Source organism: Carassius gibelio, chromosome B1, assembly GCF_023724105.1.
Source record: "Carassius gibelio isolate Cgi1373 ecotype wild population from Czech Republic chromosome B1, carGib1.2-hapl.c, whole genome shotgun sequence".
Lineage (NCBI taxonomy): Eukaryota > Metazoa > Chordata > Actinopteri > Cypriniformes > Cyprinidae > Carassius > Carassius gibelio.
The window spans coordinates 24,261,438-24,287,008 of NC_068396.1; the positions used below are offsets into that span (position 1 = coordinate 24,261,438).

Genomic DNA, 25,571 nt, shown 5'->3' on the forward strand with positions numbered 1-25,571 from the left:
AAATTACATGGTACAATGTGGGTGATGCAGATCCCTAAAACTAAAACAGTCCAGATTTTTCCTTTTCAACAAATTGCTAATTCACCATTGTAAATGGAACAGTTGGTCAACTGGACACTGAATAGTAATTTATTTACATGCAAAGAAGAAGGTATCATATGGCAGCAGCCAGTATGAATGTGCAATGAGTCTAGATGACTCTGCACACTGTTCAGTCAGTCACATAGGAATGAGGCTTTAAGAACAGTGATGGTGCTAAGACAGTGTGGGGAAACAGTCTGTTCTTGCCCTCAAACTGCACCCAACATGCAGTACTCGGGGGGGGGGGGGAGTTTTGAATCTTATTGTGGTTCTGGCAAGAGCTAGAAATCACTACAGCCTTCAACACAACCCCACATATTGAGGCGATATTGCTCAGCATTTTATATCCTTTTGCACACCCTCCTTTTGTTCCTTTTATAGTGCAAATCCGCACACGGAATCCCCTACATAATCTGTTAAAATGACTCAAGCCTCTTGCTGCCTGTCTGTAAAAATGAAAACTGGACCCGCATCTGAGCAAATAAATCACTGGGTCTTTGGGGAGATAAATATAAAAGCATGCTTAGTTTGTGTCCTGCACAAAACAATTTTAAGGTCTTAAAGGAATAGTTCACTCAAAAATGAAAATTCCTCTTTTATTCTCACCGTCTTGTTCAAAACCCATGTGACTATTTGTGAAAAAAATCTTAGCCACTCTTTTAAATATAATGAAACTAAATGAGAATTAGGTATGTTTCATTTGCAAATGAGTCAATCTTAATTCTTTTAATGAATCGAATGAATGATTCACTCATGCGGTTAACAACAGATGAGCAGTAACAACTTAAATGGCTTAAATGACAGAGTTCTCATTTTTGAGTTAACTGATCCTTTAAAGCTAACTGTTATGATAAAAAGGAAGGCAAAATAAAAGTCAAGATTGAATTCCTCACTCACGTTTTTCTGTGCCATGTGAAGTGAGTGCTGTTGTTGATTGAGAGGTTCCCAAAAAGGTTTCCAAAACTTGGCTGTCCTGTCTGTATTTTCTCTTCCACTCTACCTTGTGTCCAGATGTGTTTTTGATCCCTTCCACTATAACCCAGCTTTTCCATTCTTACCTTTCTGTGGCATGTGGCAGGGGGAACATCCCCTGTAATGCAAGCACTCAGGGCCAACACATATGCTGTCTTACGAGTTTTCTCTGAGACATGAAGGAGAAAAATTGTTTCCTTATTGTCGGCAGCATATGTAACAGGCCACACTCCTCTTCCCATGTTTCTCCTCGGGCGTCTGTCCCCTCTCTGAAATCCCACTCATCAAAGCAGATGGGCCCTGATTTGAATTACAGCGTGCTTTGAGAGGAACTCTAAACAGGGTCAATCAGACCCAACCAAGTTAGCATTTAATATGGGGCTTTTGGACCTCAGCTGTAATGGCCTCCAAGGTCTTTTTTTACCCAGAGCGTCACACATAAATGGCAAACAGACATTCCTCAGCCCCCCTCATCCAGCGCTCGTAATGTTTAGCGGCCGTGACACCGAATGGGCAGGCATATTGCTTCCACTTGGCCGTTGTGCGGGACTGGAAAAAATTATATTTGGCTAAAGGAGAACAGCACGTTTTCACGTCCAGAGAAAACCTCAGTGCAACAGTGGAAAATCAGATGAGACATTTAGTGAATGAAAGATATATATGATTTCCCATCATGCTTTGCGTGTTTGCTTCAATAACTACTATGTCCTTTAAAGCATAACACCTATAAATGTAATGAGAGTGCATTGATTCGGCTTTTCACAGAAACACTAGCTTCCTTTCTTACCGTGAAAAAAATGCTTGATGATAAAACTCAATCTGGTCTTTATTACTGTGCATTTAATGGGCTGTATCAAATGAACTTTCAAAGCCTTTTTCATCTTCCCTTTCATTTGGCAAATGAGAAAATATTTTGCTTTAATGCAGCCATATGCACTTATGGCCCTTGCCCCGTAGCTAAGAATAACATGGCTGCACACGTAGAGACACGGCAGTGCATGCGGTGCCATTTATTAAGGGCTTATAGCAGGCGGAGTAAAGCATGTTATTAGCTCAGACTCTGTAATCAAAGTTCACAGAGGGGAGGCTGGGGGCATAGCATGAATGCATTGTGGCTTATAAACGCCCTTAAGTAAAGCTGTGAGCATAGGCTATGCATAAACACATGCGGGATGGCATCAGCTAGTGTAAGGGAGGCAGTGTTGCATCTTCAAATTGACAGAATAATTGACAGAAACCATCAAACTTAATCTTAACTTGCGGTCCTTTTATCTTAACCCCCCTACTTATTATTAGTTTCCTGTTTGCCTGGGTTTTTTTGTTGTTGCCACCACAGACTGCATATCAGAGTTTCTCCCAAAGCCATCTAGCCCCCTCTACTGATCCCCAGTAAAGTGCAGCGGCATCCAAACCAAAAAGAGAGAGAGAGAAGAAAAGAAATTCCCTCTGGCTCTTTTTGTCCTCTGTGTCAGAGAAAAGCAAATGTCCCCTCCCAGTAGGACACTCGACAATGCCATGAGCTGGAAGACAGGGGGATTACAGTCTTTCCACAGTGGCTCGACTGGCTTTTCATTAAGCACTTGAGGAGAAAGCTGTGATGCAGAATCTCTCTGTTGATCCAAGCTGCTCCTCATCTCTTGTGCTCCTTTTGTGCTTCTCAACGAGGGAGAGAAATTAGCACTAATGCTCTGAACTTTGGTGACTCCTCACCAGGGGCACCTTAAAATGCCGCTAACTGCACGCTTGCGTTTCATCTGGCATGACAGGCCAGCTGTCTGAAAGTCTGAAATCAATCCAGTTTGAACTGTTCTACTGCAAGTTGTGGTCCACACTGCTATGTCTTTTGACTGTTTCTCGTGGTTGAGCATATAGAATGCAGCACAGTAATAGCCTCTGACAGTGATGCAAATATAAGCATGTTCCACCCTTGAAAATCTCCCTCATCATATCGAAGATGTCAAGTAAATGGCGGTCAGAGCAAACACAGGCACAGATGTGCTATAATCCTGCGGAAAGAAAAGTCGGAGGCCTTATCCTTGGCTCTAATGCCTCTTCCAGATGCTCCAGAGTCACTCCTTCCCTCCCCATCTTCATTTATCTTCACCTCTTTCTTTCTTTGATGTGCAGGTTCTTCAGGAGGAGACTGCAATTCCAGGGAGCGACCTAAACCTGATGTATTTGAGTTCACGGGCGGCTGGCTACCGGCCAGTGCTCAAGGTGACCATGACCCAAGCCACCATCCCCTTTAACCTCATGAAGGTGCATCTGATGGTGGCAGTGGTGGGACGCCTCTTTCAGAAGTGGTTCCCTGCAGAACCCAACCTGTCCTACACCTTCATCTGGGACAAAACAGATGCATACAACCAAAGAGTCTATGGCCTGTCAGAGGCTGTGGGTGAGTAAACGTAGAGATCAGAACAGATTTATTAATTTTTTATTATTTTTTTTGACTCAATCAATTAAATGTGAAATGTTTTTCACTTTTATCCAATTATATATTTTTTTGTAAAATTCTGTTGAGTGTTAATTGATGCAGTATCACAAATCCTCACAACTAACAGCATGTGTACCTCTTTTGTAATAGTTAATATTAAATCAGCTGGTGTTATTGAGCTTATAAACAACCACCTCACTATCACATACCTTTTTTCTAGATGCACAGAGTCAAGGAATGATTAGGGCTGTTGCGATCGCGCTATTGACAAGCAAACCAGTAGATTTGCACTTAACAAGCCTTAACGGACAATGAATGAGAGATCATAGCATGTGTGATTACTTGCGAGTCATATATATTTTTGAAAATAGATTGTCGTGTCCAAGGAAAACCAAATCGTCGTATTATTGACGCATTGGTCAGTTGAGCCTTCTAACGTGGCACTCACAGTTAAAATTATTTCAACAGCTTTTTTCATAATGTCTCTCTTTGAATGAATCAGCGTTTTTGAACGTGTAGTTGAATGAACGGTTTAAAGACTCAATCAAAGACAGTCAATCTAACTGTACTGACTGACAGCCGGTCTAGAACGTGCGCAGGTGGAAATACCAATAGAATGTCTCTTGTCCAGTTGGATTCAAGGATCAGAATGAACTGTTATACATATAGCTAACAATAGCCAAACAATCTTACTGTCAGGTTTATGTTCTGTTATGTGGATCGTTATTTTGTCAATCTCTTCTGTTTCAACACTATTTTTGGTTTTCGGTTTCTTTGGTTTCTGAATATGACCTTGTTATATCGTAACACATACACACAGAGGGTAATTCTATTATTCCTAGGACTGTTGCGGTGAAGGAATTTCCCTTGCGGTAATTTTGAGTGGCTCCATAGCACTGTATGCGGTATTATCACCACGTACCGCGCCGTTGAGCCACTCAAAATTACCACAAGGGAAATTCCTTCACCGCAACAGCCCTAGGAATAATAGAATTACCCTCTGTAGAAAGCCTGAATTTGTTACATGCAAGAATGTAGATGTGCTTAATGGCCCGTGCCACTGTGACAGTTGCATTATGGGATGTCTCCTTAAATATACCTATGCAAATAAGAACTATAAATGGAAAACAAAGGAGATATGATTAAGGACAACAATAGCACAGGAAGCAGGATTTTTTCACTGTGGCATTTTTTATGCTGACTGTATTCTGTAGCTTGTATGATGACCCATCAGCAAAACCACAGAGAGTAAGGTCAAGGCAAATCTGTGGCTTTGTTCTTCACTTAAGCATTGAGAAAGATGGCCAGCAGCTAATGACAGTGTCTTAGTTTATTTTCAGCTCCTTACATAAACAAAGTCACAGGATGTTGAACCACAAAATACATGTTTTTTTTTCCCAAAATCAAATGCATTCTGCCTTTACAAAGTGAACTGTGTAAAATTGTAAACAGGTTAGCTAGGTCTCATGTGTATTGATTGGCTTTCACCTTCTCATCAGGCTTTGCTTTGCCAATTGCATTAAGCAGGTAATTTTTGCCCTACGAATAGCAGTGTGCTTATTGATTCTCTCTGGGGGACATAAGGTCGCTTTTTTAATATGATCGGCTGAAAACAGTTATACATTTAAAACAATTTGCACCTGGTGAAGCAAAGATCTCTTATGAGATTTACCGAAGTTATGATAGGGACACTGCAGTGTTCAGGCAAGCGGCAGTAAAGATGAATTGATATTGTGTAGGACATCTGATTAGGCCCTGGGAACGAGTGCGGTTTATCAGCCTAATGCTTATATGATGATTTATCTGCATGCCTGTTAATGTGGTATTTAGACTTGGTCTGTATTGATTACTTCCTCAAGCACTTCTCAAGAAGTCTGTATTTGATAGGATTTTTATAGGGTGTATTTGCATACACGAATAACACCAATCTGTCTCTTTCCAGTGTCTGTGGGATTCGAGTATGAGTCCTGTTTGGATCTGATCTTGTGGGAGAAAAGAACAGCCATCCTCCAAGGTTACGAACTGGACGCCTCAAACATGGGAGGATGGACCCTAGACAAACACCACATTTTAGATGTTCAGAATGGTAAGCCCACCTCTGACCTCTCTAATGAATAACACAAAAATAATGCACTCCTACACTCTAGTTTTAATATGCACAGCACCATAAGTCACTCTGATCTTGGCAATCATGTGTTTACCCACACACTCCACACACTAAATATCAACAAAAATCAATCAAAATACACTTGTGCTACCTCTCCTTCCCTGTCTAAAAGCAGCCTATTATCTGCCTGTTAAAAGTTATTAACATGACATGGGTATAAAACCTTTAATAAGGAGTAAATGAGTGCTCATTAGTGTCATTGCTGTTAAATGACGTTGATGAAGTGGAGCTATAGCGAGACAGGGTTCTTATTGTCTCAGGCATGCCAATGAAGAGACATTTGACATTTCCATGTGAGTGACCTTCACCCAGACTAAGCAGTCTGGAGTGCTCTCTGCAGCAAACATTTATGGCCACGTGTCATTGGGGAGAGAACTGCCTTGATGAATTCTTAAGGAGGCTCTCATCCTTCATTGTGGCTTTAAAAGGGTGATCAGCAGAGGTTGTCCCCATGTACCTCTCTAAAAGGTTGAACCTGTTTATCCTTGAGCCCTTTCATGGGGACATGATGAGCTGCTCTTAGATCACAGTTTCCTTAGCTTTCTAAATATAGTTCTCCTCACCTTTCCGATGGTAAATTTTTGTTGCGAGCTCCTACTGCACTGCAAAAAGAGACTTATCTTGCTTATTTTATTTTTATCTTTTTTATGTCAAAATAAAAAACATTTAGAGTCTGAAAGTCAAAATGCACTTCATTTAGTTGCTTATCTAGTAAATGCATCTTAATTTCAGAATTGTTCTACTAGAAACTACAAATTCAAAGATTTACTAGTAAGAGATTTTTTTTTTTTTTTAAGGGCGAACCTGAAATGTCTACCGTTTTGCTACCCAGGCTACCCTTTTGAAATGACTAGTCATTCTTAAGTCTGTTGTTCACCAAAACGTTTACATTACTTATCTTCATAATGTTCCAGCCCAGTTCTTTCTTTCAGGAGATGATAGGATGAAGATGAACAGACCCACATTTGTTACTGTCTAAAAATCTTCCACTTCACTGCTCTTAAATATAATATGACACATGTTTAATCCATGACCTTTAGTTTATTTCAGAGCTTCAGCAGAGGGGAAGATTATCAATAAATAGCAGCTTAAATTTTGGTCTTATATTATATTTCTTCACGTGTCCTGAAAATATAAATAAAGAAAAGGAGCACAGTGTTTTCACAGCAGTAGAAAAAGAGCTGATTTTAGTCATAAAAAAGTAAGAGAAGCGAAAAGTCTGTTCCTCTCTGGGACAGCATCAGACAGTGATGGACAGCTGGGATCTGGTGAATTCATGCGGGCAGACCATACATTTCCCAATGAAGTGGACTCTGATGGAGGTATGTGAGCATGCCCAGTCCAACATAATGATTGTAGAAATTAACTCTCTGGAGCGAAACACAGAGGTCAGTTTAACTAAATCTGAGAGTGATAGTATTATGCATTATAGATACAGTATGTGTTTAACTTAGATACAATCATTAATAAATCAACTTAAGGCCTTGTTCTCCTTCATTTCTTTTGTCAGAGTTGTCAAACAAGAATGAAAATTAGTGGATTAAAAACGTTAACTGAAATGAACTGAAACAAAGTAAAAAAATAAAAATAAAAATAAAAACGACAAACAAAGGTTCAGAAGCTGAGACAAAATAATCAACAAAAATAAAGAATGATTTGAGCACTCATCAAGCACTCATCATGTCAGAATAATATGACCTGTCTGTCTGTGTGGGAGAACACATCCCACAGGCAATATGGCATGATTAGATGCCAGTAATATTTTCTTACTCTGACCCAAATGAATTTGCAGTGACTGGTAGGAAATGGCAGAGTACTCTTTATTCTTTTAGAAACAATTAACTTTTAGAATCAGAAAGAGCTTTATTGCCAAGTGTGTTCACACACACAAGGAATTTGTATTGGTGTTAGGAGTTTCTGGTAAAGAAAATACAAACAAAGTGCAGACATACATAAAATGAGAGAATAGACAATAAATTATAAATACCAGTTGTAATAAAAATATACAGAAAAAGGAAAAATGTCAATATACAGAACTGTGAATGTGCATATTGTATGCGCTATTTACAGATGTGCAGTAGTGAGATGTTATGTGGTGTTCAGGTGCGACATGACCTGGGGAAAAAACTGTTCTTGTATCTGGCTGTTTTGTTACACAGCCCTCTGTGGATCCGGCCAAAGGGCAACAGTTCAAAGAGAGAGTGTGCTGGGTGTGAGGGGTCCAGAGTGATTTCCTTAGCCTTTTTCTACACTCTGGAGATGTAATGTTTTTGGAAGTTGGGTAGAGGGGCACCAATAATCCTATCAGCAGTCCTGACTGTCCATTGTAGTGTTCTGATGTCTCTTTTGGTAGCTGAACCAAACATAGGTGAACACAGGACAGACTCAATGATGAGTAGAACTGTTTCAGCAGTTCCTGTGGCAGATTGAACTTTCTCAGCTGGCAGAGGAAATACAGTCTCTTTTGAAAGCAAGGCTTTTTTCACAATAGAGTCAATGTGATTGTCCCACCTCAGGTCCTGAGAGATGCTGTTGCCCAGGAACCTGAATGACTCCACCGGAGTCACAGTGCTGTTCATGATGGTGAGTGGGGAGAGTGCAGGGGGTTCCTCCTGAAGTCAACTATCATTGAGAGTTTTTAGCTCCAGGTTGTTAAGACTGCACCAGAGAGCCAGCTGCTCAACCTCCTGTCTGTAGGCAGACTCGTCTCTGTCCTTGATGAGGCCAATGACTGAAGTGTTGTCTGCAAACTATTGACAGAGGGGTCCTTTGAAGTGCAGTCATTTGTATACAGGGAGAAGAGTAGTGGGGAGAGCACACATCCCTGAGGGGCACCAGTGCTGATCGTGAGAATCCTGGATGTGAGTTCGTCCAGCCTCACTAGCTGCTGCCTGTCTGTCAGGAAGCTGGTGATCCACTGACAAATGGAGGTGGACACAGAGAGCTGGGTCCTTTGTCTGAGAGAAGGCCAGGCATGATGGTATTGAAGGCCAAACTGAAAACCACAAATAAGATCCTTGTGTAATTCCCAGTTTTGTCATGGTGTTGCAGAGTGTAATGCAGTTCCATGTTGATTGCATCATCCACAAACCTTTTTGCTCTGTAGGCAAATTGGAGAGGATCCAGCAAGGGTTCAGTGATGTCCTTTATGACCACAGACATGTGAGCAGACAGGTCTGTAGTCATTATGTCCAGTGAGTTTGGATTTTTTGGTGACCAGAATGATGGTGAAGCGTTTGAAGCAGCAGGGAACTTCACTTAGCTTCAGAGATTTAAAGGTCCCATATTGTCAAAACTTAAATTTCCTGTTTTTTTTTTTTTTTTCATTCCGTTCATTTTATCGCGTTTAACTACAGATGTCATTTGTCTGGCAGTGGCAGCAGATATGCGATCAAATTTCTAATTTGAGGCTGCATTATGTAAATCCTGGCACCCAACATCACAACAAGATGATATTTTAAGCTCCTTACGTAGCTGAATCTGCGCTGGTTTGAATGGGCCACCTCCAGTTTCCCCTTTGTTTTGCTGCCTCCAGCTAGTGTTTTGACATCGGCTGACCCTAATTACTTGTGGTTTGCCTGGCTGTACGTCACTCAGGCCAATCAGAAGATAGGCTCATGAATATTAATTAGACAGGCCAAAATCGACTTGTTCTTAGCAGACTTCCTGAGAAAGGAGCTCCAGAAAGGAGTACAATATGTGACCTTTAAGATATGTGTGAAGATGGGGGCCAATTGGTCAGCACAGACATTAGGACAGGCAGGTGAAACACTGTCTGGACCTGAAAGCTTTTTAGATTTCTGCTTTCTGAAGGCCCGGTTCACATCCTCTCCCCTGACCTTGAGGGCAGGTTGAATGGTTTGGGAGGGAAGGAGGGGGGTTGCAGGGAGGGTAGGTGAATGTGTGAAGTGCAGAGCAGAGTGGATGCTGGGTGTCAGTCTGGCCTTTTCAAATCAACAGCAAGACATGTTAAGATCGTCAGCCAGTTGTTGATTCTCCACAGACTGTGGGGGAAATGTGTTGTTCAAGGTGATGTTCTTCAGACCAGTCCATACTGATGCCGGTAGCCACTCTGATTTCCTTTGTTATTCTGTTCCAGGCCTGGTTAAGACTTTCACATATATTTGCACTTGCACTTTAAGTTAGCTGTGCACTATAGACACTTCTGCACAACTGCACATTGGTCAGTTTACATATATCTGCACTGTGCAAATGCACATTATTTAGCAGTATTTTGTCTGCTCTGGGCAACTTCAATTGTGCACTAGCACTTCATCTTTACACTTCTAACATTTCTCACATTACTATTATTTTAAATTCCTACCTAAGCCACTTACATGGTACCTTTAACCCAGGATTGGTGCAAACTAACCTGAAACTTACCTGGCTAGCCAGCTAATCTAGCTGCATGGTACAGGCCTCTGTTGTCATTAACACATGTGTATAGTTGTTTTGTCAATGTCTTGCCCCTTGGTCTGTCAGAAACAACATTTCGTTCTTTGGGATACTATGAGTTGAGTATTGAGTTTATACATGATACAGTCTCCATGAGCTCGTCCAGATCAGTGGCAGCAGCTTCACAAACACTCCAATCAGTGAGGTCAAAACAGGCTTGTAAATCCTGCTCTGCTTCATTAGTCCATCTTTTAACAGTCCTTAATACAGGTTTAGCAAATTTCAGTTTCTGCCTGTAGGTCGGTATAAGATGAATCAGTGATCAGAGAGCCCCAAAGCTGCACATGGATCAGAGTGGTATGCAACCTTAATTGTTGTGTAACAGTGATCCAATATATTACTGTCTCTGCTGGGACATGTAACATGCTGTCTGTATCTTGGCAGTTTACGGGAGAGATTTGCTTTGTTAAAATCTCCAAGAATAATGAAAATAATGTCCGGGTACCATTGTTCAATTTCAGTTATTTGTTCAGTCAGATGTTGCATTGCGGTGCTAGCACACATATCCGTAGGCACGTACACACTCATGAGAATAAAAGAAGAAAACTACCGGGGAGAAAAATATGGTTTAAATGCCTCTAAATTAAGAGTGCACATTTTCTTCAAAGTTTTTACATCTGAACATCAGCCTTCAGTTATGTAAAAACATAGTCCACAGTCTTGTTTTCCCAGTTGACACCATGATGCAAACCACTGCCTCTCCAACAAAAACATATGACAAAGCATCTGAATAATCAAAAACTGGCCAGTAGTTCGTATCTGGTAAAGCTGATTGTAAGAGAACGACTAAACACAGAACAAACAAACAAAAACAGTATAAGAACGGGAACGGCGCCATCTTAAAACACAGAGTTAAACTTCATTTAACTTTTGTACAAAAATTCGGATAGCTTCTCCATTTTATGAGTGTACACATGTTGTTTTTTTAAAATGTTTTACTTTACTTTTTTTAAAGGTTCTAATTCTGATGCAGCTTTTTTTTTCTTCATAACATAAATGCTGCACTTTCTAAAGTATTCACAGGGGAAAAAATGAGCCACTAGTTGTCCAGACTCTCTTTTTGTTATTGTTGGCAACTTGAGTGACACTAAGCCCTCTTTTATTTCACTGGCTGAGAGCCAGCTGTCCGTACAAATTCCAGCGGTCTTTCATCTCCTCTCCATGCCTGCTGCCCTTGCTTCGTCCCTGACCCCCCTCTACCCACCAGCCCCTATACCTCCTGATCCCTAGCATATCCAACTGTCTGGTTAGTAAGGCAACTGTCCCACCTAGAGCATCCCAGAATACACTGCTGCAGGCCATTCAAGCTCTGTTGGATGTCATTGATTCATGATTTTGGATCTTTAGTTCCACAGTTCAAGCCATCAGTGCTGGATGTGTGTGTGAATGTGTGTGAGGAAGACAGTTAGATTTCTAAGGCTTTTTATTAATAATAATAAGAAGAAGAAGAAGAAATGTGACACTGTATTGTTAACTACAACTATAAAAAAATCAGTGTTATTTGAGATGCTGAAACAAAATACCATGTATAAATATCACATTCAAAATTATTACATTTGCAACTAACTGAAAATAAATATATTCATTTTTTGAACATGCAAAATTGAATCTGAAAACATTTATCTAAATAAAAACATAAAAAAGACAAAAGCACATGACAGAAGTAAAAAAGTAAATAAAAATAAAACATGAAGATTATATGAAATTATTTTTTTTATTTGAAAATAAAAGATAATTAAAAATATGAATGCATTTTAATATTTACAAAGTAATTATAATATTGCCATATTACTTATAAATAATAATGTTGCTGTTGCCATTACAGCATTTTAGGTTACTCTTACCCTATACAATATTTAGTGGAAGGAGGCTCTGTCTTCCATCACCTTTTTAGAGCAGCACAATGTCATTTGAGAGCACTTATTACTGTCAGTAGTCTCAAAATGACTGCAATGACCTAATAGAAATTAATAGTAGCTATCCAGGTCCATAAATGTTGAAGGTTTAGTGTGTGCTGCAAGGGAGCTACAACGTATGTAATTGTACGTGTCCATCTGAAATGTGTGTAGCTCCAAGCTTTAGGCCAGAGAGTCTTTCAGTGTATCTATATTCTTGTCTAGTTATAATGAAAGGAACAGCGTAATAAGACCTACAGTAATATCCTCTGGGGTTTGGTTAAATGTAGGAGTGTTTGTTTGCATTAGCTTCCCGTCTCTGATGACCTCACCCTGTCACCACAGCTTTCATGCTGTCTCACGGGGAAAACACATGAAAACTTACATTCAAACACACCCAGCCACAAACTAAAACACACACTCACACTATTTTAGCATCCACCATCTGTTCACACTCACAGCCTTTTCTAAAGGAACTAAGTTAATCCACAGTCAGCCGGTCATTATCGCTAAATAAACCAAGACAGGTTGATCAGGACCCTACAGGAAGTAGAAACATGAGACTAGCACAGCTCTGTAGGAAAACTTTGCCAATTATACAGTTTAGCGATCACTATACAAAAGTATTTGACTGCATAATTTGGTTATCAGAATCAAGTATTCCAAAAGCATGTAATAAATATGAATTCAGTATTTGCACTGGCATCGGGGCTGATTTTATATTGCCAAAATTGGCAAGTTAAACGTCTTGTCCCAGTGGCTCAACTCGTGTCAATGAAATTTACAAGATTTGAAGATATCCCATGTGTTTTTTGACTTCAGAAAGGTGTTAATCCCCATAGCGACTATTATATACTCAATGTGGAGAAGAATTGCAGGATCCCCCATACACCCGAAGCGCAATCACGTTACATGGAGATATGCTGCTCCAACATAAGATATGCATTTAAAACATTTATTACATATATATATATATATATATATATATATATATATATATATATATATATATATATATATATATATATATATATGGTTGCTACATATAAAAACAAAGACATTATTAATCTAAGCACATATACACTGCAAAGATATAAAAACGACCCCATACTAAAATTTGTAAATCTTTTAGAGGTCCCAGAGAATGCGTTCTGCGATCTTACTGTGCATGCATTATAGTGGTTAGTTGGTCTTTAATTTATAAGTCATCATCTATGACGATTCTCAAGCAGTCAGAGTTGTTAAACCTAATGTAAACAGGGTGGTTAGTTGGGGCTGAGTATTTTTTTATTTATTTATTTTTTAACAGTAATGCCAAGTCCCCCCCTTTTCTCCCTCTCTCTGTCTTGACCTGTGGACTCTGATAAGGCTTGGGAAGTCTGTGTTTGTGTTTATCGTTGGATGACCACATGCCACAGCTAGCACAGGCTCCAGTCAGACATCCTATTTTAAAGAGTTCATTCACAGAATCCCCTTGCTTATGGAGAGCCCTCCCACTTCCACCTGCTGCTTTAATGTGCATATATGTATGTGTGTGTGTGTGTGTGTGTGTGTGTGTATTTATATGTGTTCCACTCTAACCTTCTTTACCACACGCATACCACATACACATGAAAGTGGCATAATCTCATTCTGAATTCCTCTTTCCATCCCTCTCAGTCTTTTTTTCATTTTTACCTGAAGGCCGCTGCACCCACGTTTGCCTCTTACCTCACAAGCGCTCACACACTCCGACAGAGCAAATTCAGCCATGCTAGACTTTACTGCCCTTTCTAAATCCCATTGAGTTTAGCTTTAGTCATGTGCAGGCATGTAATGCAACTTTGAATCTGGCTGCATGAGCCAAGCGCACCTCGTTCTCTGATGTGGACCACCACAGCCTGCGGGGCTTACCTGCATCCTCTCTCGTTCTCTCTCGCCATCTCAGCCTCTTATTCCTTTCATCTGCCCTTATCAGCCTCTGTCAGTGCTCAGCCACTGTACCTCCCCTCCTTCCACCTAACAGCAGGAGGTCAGGGAGAGAGATCCAAACACCTCTCTTTGGGACTGCAATTACTTCTAGTCAGGAAATCTTCAAAGACAGAATGTGTGATTGAGGGAAAGCATGTTCGCAGATTTGCTCCTTGTTTTTTTTTTCTGCTGTCCTGCTTGTGTGGTACAGACACTCTGGACCAAAAAAAAATAAATAAATATATATATATATATATATATATATATATATATATATATATATATATATATATATATATATATATATATAAATACAACAAAAAGCATCACCTGCTTATTACTAGTTTTGTCCCGACTCCAAACACACTGTTTTCCCATTATTCAAATTGACTTTGGACCTGTCGGGAAGAAGTTCATGAAATATTAATGACAAAAAAAACGGATGTGAGAGATGTGAGAAATGAACACACAGGAGAGGCAAAATGATTAAATTAAATTGATTTTGGTAATACTCGATGACGACTTATCACACTTTCTACACATACACCCCCACACACACTTCACGTGGCTCTGCAAAGATTTATGGCTGCTTTTCCATACAGTTTTTATGTATTTTTTCAAATTAGCTGACACAGTGGCTATGGCTGCAAAGATAAACAAATCCTTTGAGAAATGATGTATTGCTTTAAAATACCAAAGGCTTGGAATCAAAAGTTTAGAAAACCAACATATAAAGAACTTATATAAATATATATTGTGACACAGTTTTCAGTCTGATACAATCCTTATTTAAATATATCTTGCAAATACTTGCAGCATTATCAGATTCTAACAAAAGAGAGGACAAATAAGAATTGTCTTAAAACGGAGAGCCTGAAGGAGAGTTGTTGAGACAAAAGAAGTGGAGTAGAAGACAAGACATTAAATGGTATGCTGAGAGAAAGAAAAGGAGTCAGTGACAGATGGTTTGTGAGGCGTAAATGGAAGAAAATTGAGTAGGCCACAGCTTCAGCTCTATAATCTCATCCAGTTTCTGACCCAGCATAAACACAGCAGCTATAAACTCCAATTCAGCCTTTTATTGGCAAATCACTGCTTTCCACTCATAACCTGTCCCCTTTTGTTGTATTTATATATAAACACACGTCACGCATATCAAAGGAACAAGTACACACAATCATTATGAGCTGAGGGCTGTCTCTCTGCATGCCTGAATGAATAATCCAGCACGTCCCACGTCAAGAGCTGTTCCCAATCTGGGGCTGGTCATAATCTGTGTGTGCTTAATTGAAGACATTCTTTGTTGTGTGTGTGGGTATATGTATATCCGCTCGCACTATTATTTCCAAGCCCTCGGACGGCAGATCAAACAGGTGCGGAGTGGTTTTCATTACTGTAATATGACCGCAAGTAATTTGCGTGAAAGAGTGACCAGTGCGCATGGCTCCTATTAGCCATTGAAAATGTGTTTTCGTATGTGTGTATATCTGAAGCGACCTCCCTCGGAGAAGCTCAGTTTGAAGTCAAGGTCGTTGGTCTCTCCCAGGGCCAACGGGCCTCCCTTGTCCAATTTGTCTTTGTTAGTGGAGCATCACCATAGAGTAGCCTAAAAGTACTTCAGAAAGCAGCCCTCCGTCTTCGTACCTCCATCCCTCTCACTCTTCCGGCCAATCCCTCGCTCAATGGCTTAATCGATGGTGGGTGGTTGATCAGAGGAGGAGGTATATTGAGATTTATGGGGACGTTTAGACCGCGATGCGGCTGCTGTGTGGACCGGTGCCCAAGCACACCCGAGAGGGGGCTTAAGATGGCGTCATTGATCTCACTCATAATTAGCGCACAGAGGAGCTAGATGCAGAATTCCAGCATGTTGCCCGATGTGAATAATTTAGCGAGCACAGCATGAAGTCATCCTTTGAAGTGCAGCTTTGAAGACCACCCCCCCAACCCCAGTCTCGAACACCCTGCCGTTTTCAAAGCAACTCCCGAAAAGCAGCTAACTGTGTTCGCAAGGACGCTTACAGAAAACATTCTATTGACTTGGACACTTTGAGTTCACCTGCACACTTTGACTTGATGTGTGTAAGAACACTTCCTCTTACTCTCTTAAATGTCTTTGGTTGTCTAGTCGTATCTCTCCAAAAATCACACACAGACACAAGCATATTCAGGTCAGGTGACAAGGCTGCAAGTCAATTCGAAAAGACGTGCTAGCTTATAAGAGTTTTGTCAAGGTTGACTAAAAGTGATTGAGGATGGATAATTTCGACAAACTTGATGAGGCTGTGATATCTTTTTCAGGGCATAAAAGAAAACGAAATCTGAAACTTTTTCACTATACCTTACAAAAGCAGCATGTTACATTGTTGAGGGAAAAGCTGCTCCCTGTATTGCATGTAATCACAAAAACAAAGTTTGTAAAATACCTGTATTTGAGTTATTATTACTTAATCAAGACAACCCAACTGCAGTTTGATTTATTTTCCTTGGAATTCACAAAAAAAGAAAAAAAAATTATTTACGACAATAAATAAAACTGGAGTTATCTGTTTTTGCAAATGAACTCTTCAAATGAGCTGTGTATTTTCATGCTGCAGACTAAAACCAGTTGAGTCAATTCTCTCCAGTGCATAGTGTTATTTGTTTGTCACACAAGTTCCTGCTGATGTCCATGAATAATCCAGCACATCCCACATCGTGAGCCGTTCTCAATTCGGGGCCCGACTTGATCTGTATATGTCTAATTGAAGACATTCATAGTTGTGCATGTGGGTGTACTTATATCCGCTCGCATTTCCAAGCCCTCACACGGCAGATCGAACAGGTGTGGTGTGGGTTTCATTACTGTAATGCGACAATCTTTGTGCGAGTTGTGTATTTTCATGCTTCGCACTATATTGGAAACAGTTGAGTCAAGTCTCTCCACTACATAGTGCTATTTGTGTGGCATACAAGTTGCTGCCGATGTAGAGCATTCCAAGTCGAACACTTCTGAGGTTCCGTGACAGTTCTGATGTAGGCAGCGTAGCAGCTAGGTTTTGCAGTACAACTTCTCGCTCTCCTTCTGGGCGGAGGGCTTGTGCTGAGAAGGCAGTAGGAAGTTAGTGGAGTTCACAGTTGACAGGAGACTTGTGGTGGACTCTAATTTGAAGACTCACAGTGGATGACAGCGGTTTGTGGTGGCACATGTTATTTCTGCTCCGTCTACGAATCGCTTGTCTCTCCCTGATGCCCTCTGTCTCCATTCTCTCTCTGTCTTGTTTGCTTTCTCTATGGGAACCGAGAGCCAGCAACACCATTAAATTCAGCACGCTGTATGAAATTCTGAGACCTAGCTTAGCAGGTGTCTTGTCTCATCAGCTATCTGTGCTGGTTCCTGCCATTTAATGTGATTTGTGTGCTTCTGCTAAGAATATGAATGTGAATGTAAACTCTGCCTGACAATGGGAGTATAGAATATTTGATATTTTTCCTTTTCGCTTTCATGAGTGTCTGGACAGATATTTTGAGTTTCTTGTGGGGCAGTGCAGCTTGTATTTAAGGATTCCCTGGTTTCTGTTTGCTAAATGAACAGTTTTACTGTAGTGCTTTGTTACATTTATGCAGTATTGACCTGCTCAAATGAATGGAGAAAACGTGCTGAAGCAACATGCGCATTCAACACACTTTACATTTCAAAACTGGCTGTTAAAATTTAATGTTTCTTCCATCGTGAAAGCAGGTAGCTATTCAATAGCTTGTAAATTCCTTATTGACCATAGGTGCACCTTTATTACAATTTCAAAGGCTTGCTGACTCGTATTTTTAAAATACGATAATGTTACATAGACTTAACAATTTGGAAGGTATTTTTATTAGAACCTATTAGTGGAGAGTTAGACGTCAACAAAGAGACATGCTCATTTACCAAATGTGAATGTGCCAGTGAGCACATCAGCGCTGATGCTTGTCTTCCCTCCTCCAACATTTTGCAATTCCCTTTCATAAATCATGAAGATATTTCTGTCTATAAATGCACGCTTTAGTGATGGTTCCTGCTGACCCTCCTCTCCTGGTGCCCCCTTGATCCTAACCAGCATTAAAAAAAGATAAAAAAACTTTCATTCCTCTTTTTTTTTCCACTCTGATAAAAGACCCCCTGTGTTCTACTTATTGCTAACCTGAGGCTTGATCTTTCCTGCCGTATAGGCTTTAGTCACCGTGTTTATCAAAAAGTTGACAAGAACTTTTGTAAGCTTTTTCTGGAAGTGATTTTCAAATTTCCCAGTGCGTTTAACAGTTGTTGAAATGTTTGAGGGCATGTTTTCTCCTCTTTTAACTTCATATTTTTTTGTAACTGTCATTGCTTATTGTCATTTACCAGTTAACAGATTTGTGTCTGGTGTATGTATACGATTCCAGCCTATCATAAAACAAAAGAAAAATCTGTGAACAGTTCTAGTAATGCTGCTGTCAAAGGAACAAGGTAAGTGCATAAGGGAAATGATGGGGCAGTGGTGGGGTTTAGTCAGTCTGGTGTTGCTATTAGTGCACCATTAAAATATGTCCTGAGGGAGAATTTTAAAGCACAACATCGACGATCAAACCTGTGGCCAAGCGAGCTCATCACACAGCCCAAACCTACACCCTGTGGCATTTCAAAGGTGTTTAACATGGGCAAATTATCAGAAACACTCTCATACATGCTTTTCCCCCTCATATACTCGACCTTGCAGGCACGCAAATTCACAATTGCTGTGGTTATAGGATTAACCAGGGTGTATTACCTGGATTCAGAATGGAAGAGGTGCAGTCACAGATAGAAAAGCAGCAAATAACTTTAGTCACGATGGGTAGTGACTTGTTCACGCACAGTTTGGTGATAGTTAGTCTTAACTGGCTTTTATTTAACATTAATAATGGTATACCTGTTTTCACAGGCAAATATTCTCAGAATAAAAGCTTAAAACAAGTTTTCAAAGTCTGAAAAGAGTCCACAGCAATTTGTGAAATCATTTTAACAGTGTGTGAGGGGATGAGTATTAGTTTTTCATTTGGAACTAATACAAGGGAACAAAAACAAAAATATATTGATGTAGTTTTTATTTTTTAAACTTACTGTGATGCACCCAACAGTCATTTCATCATGTGATTCGATTAATCGATTTGCTTAAGTCGCCAGTGCCATATAATCATTCTGGCAGCATGTGTTTGGGCTGTTTATTGATTCTGAACTTCTGCCAGATTGCCCCCTTTTCTCACTGCTGAATATATTAGCACTTGAAGTATCAGAATGCTACATTACTATTTGCCAGACGGTTCTGTGAACAAGTTTGAAAACAACAACACCCTTTGATAGCATTACATTAAGGTGAAAAACATCTGAGAATAAAATATTCAAAAGCAAAATGTAATTACTGTTTAAGAAATGCTAATACGCAAGATATGAAGCAGTTCTTTATTTCTAATTGTTCATAATATCAATTTGATACGTTTCCTTGTTTATTTCTGCCTAATTTATTTAAGAAGATAAAAATAGTAATTTAATATCCTATTTAGCCAAAGGTATAGATAAAGAGGTAGAATACTAAATGAACTAAACAGATCTCTTGTTTTGTACGGGATTTATAGGTTATTATAACAGTAATGAGATGCTGCATAGATAAACTGTCCTCTCATTCAGTAAACCGGTATCGCTGATTACATTTTTATGGCTCGTTCTTTTTCTTTTGATAATTTTTTGATTGGTTTGGTATGGTCTAATGATTTTAGATTAAGGCTGATAACTGAAAGGTTGTAGGTTCAATCCCTGAACTATCACATTTCTGGCCTTGAGCGCAGTTTATCCTCAGGTTGCTGAAGGGGGGATTGTCAGGTAAACACCAGAGATGCTCACAAGTCTCTGAGCTAGAGTCCAAGTCAAGTCTCAAGTCTCTGAGCTAGAGTCCAAGTCAAGTCTCAAGTCTCTGAGCTAGAGTCCAAGTCAAGTCTCAAGTCTCTGAGCTAGAGTCCAAGTCAAGTCTCAAGTCTCTTTATTATATTAAGTCTCTGGTTATAATAAATGTTGCATCACGTACAGCGACCCATCCAAGCTGCTTAGAACACTGCATAGCTATATATAAGGAATTCAAAGCATGTAATATGTTATTATGACAACTCCATTTATTAGCATACAATATCAACTTTGATTTTGGTATATAATCAGTGTAAACAGGCTATTGCAACATGACAAAAACACCAAGAATGCTTTACTTTTAAGTTAATATCTTTTAATAGTTAATATTTTGCATTTATGGATTCAGTAATGGCCTTCTGTCTGTCCTGGCTGTATAGCTGCACACCTCTTGTCTGGCTTAAGAATGAACAAAGCTACGCTGACTTATGTTATTCATACAATACCTACTCACAAATAAACATCAAAAACAAAGCCGGCTGCAATGAATTTCTGTGCAAAACAGCTTTTACTACAAACACTTCAACACAAGAACATTGTTATCACACAAGAACATTTTGATAGAGAACCAAAAATATTTAAAGTAGATAAAATTAGAATAAATAAAATGGAAATGTCTACATACTATTACTACTGTAAACTTTGCAAATAGGACATCAGCCCCTTCAAGTCAATGAACAATAACAAAGTGGGCTGCAATGAATATCTGTGCAAAACGTCATGGCTCCGCTCCTACCCAATGACAGAGGCACGCAGGTTTTTTCCACTGGAGTACTCACGTGAAGGATGCGTGCACAACTAACTAATATCATCACGCTATAAAGGGTTGGCCTGCGCTGGGTGCGCCCCTCCCCCTATAACTGTTCTGTCTCGCGGAGGAGCTCATTTGTGTGCATCTGTGTGAAACACGCTGTGAAACACGCATAGGAAAAAAGAGCGACAGAAAGATGGGCTCCCCTCCAGCCGTGACTCGGCTCCCATCGTTCATGTTTATGAGCCGTTCAAAAGAATCGGTTCGTTCGCGAACGTCACAACTCTAACAGCGAGCTCATCTGACGTTTACTAAAAATTAACATTGTTCACGAGTCCCGGAGCTCGAGTCCGAGTCGAGTCTGAAGTCTTTCGAGGACGAGTCTCAAGTCGAGTCTGAAGTCACTGTTTGTGCGACTTAAGTCGCACTCGAGTCCGAGTCTCAAACTCGAGTCCCCATCTCTGGTAAACACACACAAACCATCATGTCTGTGTTTGCAGTTTTCCAGACAGCTGTCAGTGAATGTTTTGTCTGTGTTGGTCTGTATACATAATAATGCATATATACAGAGCAACACGTCTGGAACGTTCCAAACACACGTTTGAACTTACTCATCCAGTCATAATAGAGTACTGGATCTTACTGTTGACTATTGTATATCAAACACATAAATGAACATTACATCATCAGAATCACTGTCATGGATATTCATTAGATCATGCTATTCATTTTTAATTTGCCTCCTCATCTTTCAAATTCAGCTCCGTGATGATATATACTATACAGTTGCTCACCCACACGACCCTCTCTTCCTGTCCCGCAGGCATCCTCTACAAAGGCAACGGTGAGAACGTCTTCATCTCCCAGCAGCCTCCAGTGATCAGCACCATTATGGGTAATGGGCGCAGGCGCAGTATCTCCTGCCCCAGCTGTAATGGCCAGGCTGATGGCAACAAACTGTTGGCTCCAGTGGCCCTCGCATGTGGATCTGATGGCAGTCTGTTCGTCGGTGACTTTAACTACATAAGACGCATCTTTCCCTCTGGAAACGTTACTAGTGTTATGGAGCTAAGGTAGGAAACGCAAGCTAGTACATTAAAAAAAGAATATAATGTAGCCTTTGTGCTAATGATATGAACACTGTTGTTAGACTGTAATATGGGGCACTCAGCCCAGTGTAAGTCTCATGTGGTCTGAGAAGAACATGCTGACAGTTACAGAGTTCCCGTTTGATGAGGGTGACTCATTACTGGTGCTGTCGCCCCCTTAAGCCAAGAAGAAATGAATATTCCCATACCTCGCTTTTTTATGATACACCACAAGCCTTCTGTTGAGCTCGTCCAGCCCACATCAAAGGCTGTGTGTGTGCGCACGTCTATGTGTGTTTATTTACTGAGCTCAGAGAAATAACAGTGTTTATCTCTCAGAGTTTTTCTGCCAACTAAACAAAGTTGTTTTAGTTTCTTCAAAGAAATTAATCGGAGATTTTTAATACAGCTGTAAAGCTTATAATTGATTCAAAGTATGTTTGTTCTTTCATTGAAATGTAATTGTATTTTGTTGGTTGCAGGGCATTTTATATGCCACCAGATCTATCGTGGTTTAATTTCAATTTCAGCTGACGTTCAAAAACTCAGATCTCATCATTTAGGAGTTTGCATACAACTGTTGGCAGCACAAACTGAATATATATAAATAAATAAAAAATGCTGTTTGAATCTCTAAATGCAAGCTAAAATGTACTTAAAATGTAGTTATTTATATGTCCAAGTTCTTTTTGGTCAAATTAAACTCAACAGCCAAAGTCTCCACTCACTTTCAGTGTATGGAAAATAAAAGTCTGCACATAACATAAAATGAATTCCTTTTACGTTCCACATAGGATAAAAAACACATTCAGATTTGGAGTGACATGAGGGTTAGTAAATGATGACATTTTCTCTTTAACAGGAAAATATCTCCAAAAAGCTGTCTAATGTTCCATTTCTATAATAGTTTTGAGTGTTTGGTATGTGTTTAAAAAAGCAGCTGTGTTGATAGTGATTTAATAATCTAAACTATCTGAAATATTCAAAGTATATTCCCTCCTGTCTGTGATCACAGTGTGTCTATAATCTAAACACCATGAAGTGCAGAGCTGATACATTACAAGCATGAGGTGAACACATGTGCCCTTTTCTTTCTAACCTCCGGACCTGTCATTTCCTTTCCTTAGATCTAGAGTGGGCTCACACATCCACAGAGAAAGAGACACGTAGATATTCTTTCAAAGTGCTCTCAGGGTTCCTCTATATGAAATCAGAGCCGTGTCTCGGGTCTTTTATAGACTCTCACCACTGAAATGATCATAAATTCTTCCCTCACACTCGGCCGGGCCTAGAGGGCCCTTCATGTCACTCTCCACTCTCCTGGAGCACCTCATTTAGCCATTGCGGTGATACATGACCGCTACCCCTTATCTCCTCTCTTTCCTTATCTCTTGTTCCTTTCTCTTTTGTCCTAAATCGTCTGTCTCGTCCTTTTAGCCGCCTCTCGTTTTCCATCTCATGTTTTCCCTTCCTCTGTCTTTCTATCATTGACACTTACTGTATTTTTAACCTTATCTTATCATCTTCCGTTCCTTCCATCTGCCCCTAACTTGATACTCGCGTAAAAATCTCTCATATGTGTGCTCACACGAGGTCTCTATAAATGGCCCAGCACTTAACAGGTTTCAGTATCATCTTTGTGTGTCTGCTGCTCCTGTAAATTAAATTCCTTCATTAAAGCCGTAAAACACATGGATGAAGCAAATGAAATGGTGGTCCTCTGTGTGACATATTCACAGCGTGGCTTCTGTGCGGCTAAAGGCAATGTTTAAGGAATTGCTTTTCATTGTCTGGGACACAATCAATTTGCTATTATGGGCCAGTTAACCTCAGCATGTGCTGTGAGCTCATACTTCTCTTCAGTTCCCAGGTGGAAAATTCAAACATCCAACTCCGTTTAAGAAACAAGACAAAGTACAGCTAACAGGCCCGTCTTGCTGCATTATTTCCTGTCTACGTGTTAGAAGTAGAGATTAATAAATGCACACCTGTTTTTTTCCCTTTCTTGACAAGATTTATGTGCTTCTGCTGTTTTACTATCTCTGCCTTTTCTTATCGCTCTTATTTCTGCTCTTTTTTTTTCTCTGCTACCCTAAGAAATAAAGATTTCAGACATAGGTAAGCCATTCCAACTCTCTCACAGATGCACAGCCCCTTTCAGTCTGGTTGCAGGCCATTCTTTATACAAGTGTTTGTCTCTCCATAAGTGTTGTGGCATGCTATCAGAAGTAAACAAATGTTGTTTATTGGCGTACCAGTGACATTGTGATTTTTCTTAGTTTGTTTGATTTCCTTGGTATTATTTTATTCACATACTTAATTTGCTTTAAAGCTCATTGCTCGAATCTCTAATACATTGAGGTCTGAAAGTCTAAGACCACTAGATTTTTTTGTTTGTTTTTAAATAATATCTGCATTAAAGTTTAAGTGAAACTTACAAATTCGTCATACACTCTAGCTGCATGGCTTCCACATGTTTGTGTAAAACCTGGTCATGTGAACCAGCATAATTTTAAAAGCTTTTAAAAAGCATTCCATCTGTACAATGGAAGGAAATCTGAACTTTTAGACAAATACAATACAAAAAAACAATAGAAACAAATGCTGGTGCGGTTCAGGCCCCCAGAAAAATGATGACTCAGATGGTCAGTTTTTAAATCAATTGCCTTTTATATCCAAGGTTTTCAATGTGGTCTTAGATGTTAGGCTTTACTATATATTTAGGAGATCTTCAGATGTTTTTGTTGATGGCGCAGGAATGAAGTAGATCCCTTGGAAACACTACTGTACAGGTTATGACAACAGATCTGAATTCCGGACAAAATCGTTAGAATAATTAAACATAATGGCTATCATTTTTCTTCAAACACAATCTTAGTATGTCAGTGGTTTATAAATCAACATCACAGATCCCATGGGGAAGTTCCCAACACAATGAGAAATTCCTTTCAGCTCTTTTGTCTGGCTCTGTGAAATCTCTTTCTCCACTTTTGTGGATATAAGGGTAGCTTAGCTGAGGCATTTATGTAGAACTCAAATAAAACATTTTCTTTTAATGTGGCATACTACATAAACCAGAAAGACAAAAGATACCTCATGTAGCTTAGAAAGAACTAGTTTGTTTTTAGAATTTCGTCTGCGCTTTGATTCTGGGGCCAAATTGGTCAGAAAAGACTTAAGTAAAATACACAGACGTCCATTTTAGCTGACACTAGTGCAGACCTGTTTTCTCAGGAAGGATTCAGGACAAAACCCTCTCCTGACAGATCTTCAGTCCTTGAGTTAACTGCTCCAAATGTCTCCGCCCTGGACAAGCAGGAGTTCCTGATAAACACTGCAAATAGGCCCTCATCATCCCACACATGTTTGTATAGTTCCAGTTGAGGGGCGATGTACAGAGCGCAGTAGATGTTGATATCCTACATTATTTCTTTTCTAAACCTCTGTAGGGTTTAATCGCAGACGTATGGAGCTCATGAATGGAAATAAATGTGAGTAATTTGAAGTGGGCGAGCCAAAGCCATTAGAGCCTGTTGAATAAATCTGCAACCAGGGATAAATTTAGGAATCCCATGGACATCCTAACCATTCCTCTCCACCTCCTACCGAATCATTTAAAATGGAATTAGAGGCCAACTTCGCTATATGGTTGCACCGTGTGTGAGCAAAATGGTTGAGTTTAAGTAATTAAATGGGCGTATTTTTAGACACATCAATTTTTCCGCTAACATTTCTCAATGCTTTTGAGAAACAAAAATCAGCCCATTAAGCATTAATGACTCTGAATTAATAAGCGCTAAGAGTTATTAATTCACAACCACTGTTGCTGGCTGGTGAACATTACAA

The 25,571-nt window shown here is 39.8% G+C and overlaps 2 protein-coding genes across 13 annotated transcripts in view; one reads left to right on the forward strand and one right to left on the reverse strand.

The window, feature by feature from the left end:
* Window positions 1–25,571, reverse strand: part of tmem134 (transmembrane protein 134) — a 790,957-nt gene that overhangs the window by 698,121 nt on the left and 67,265 nt on the right. The window lies entirely within an intron of this gene.
* Window positions 1–25,571, forward strand: part of tenm3 (teneurin transmembrane protein 3) — a 269,413-nt gene that overhangs the window by 225,800 nt on the left and 18,042 nt on the right. For 4 of the 6 annotated variants that reach the window (XM_052545489.1, XM_052545491.1, XM_052545492.1 and 1 more), the window contains 4 exons: window positions 3,181–3,448; window positions 5,430–5,573; window positions 21,461–21,710; window positions 23,823–23,843. In XM_052545489.1, coding sequence (XP_052401449.1) covers window positions 3,181–3,448; window positions 5,430–5,573; window positions 21,461–21,710; window positions 23,823–23,843 — 683 coding nt within the window. The remainder of the gene's footprint in view (window positions 1–3,180; window positions 3,449–5,429; window positions 5,574–21,460; window positions 21,711–23,822; window positions 23,844–25,571) is intronic. The other 2 variants (XM_052545490.1, XM_052545495.1) reach the window with 1 other exon arrangement.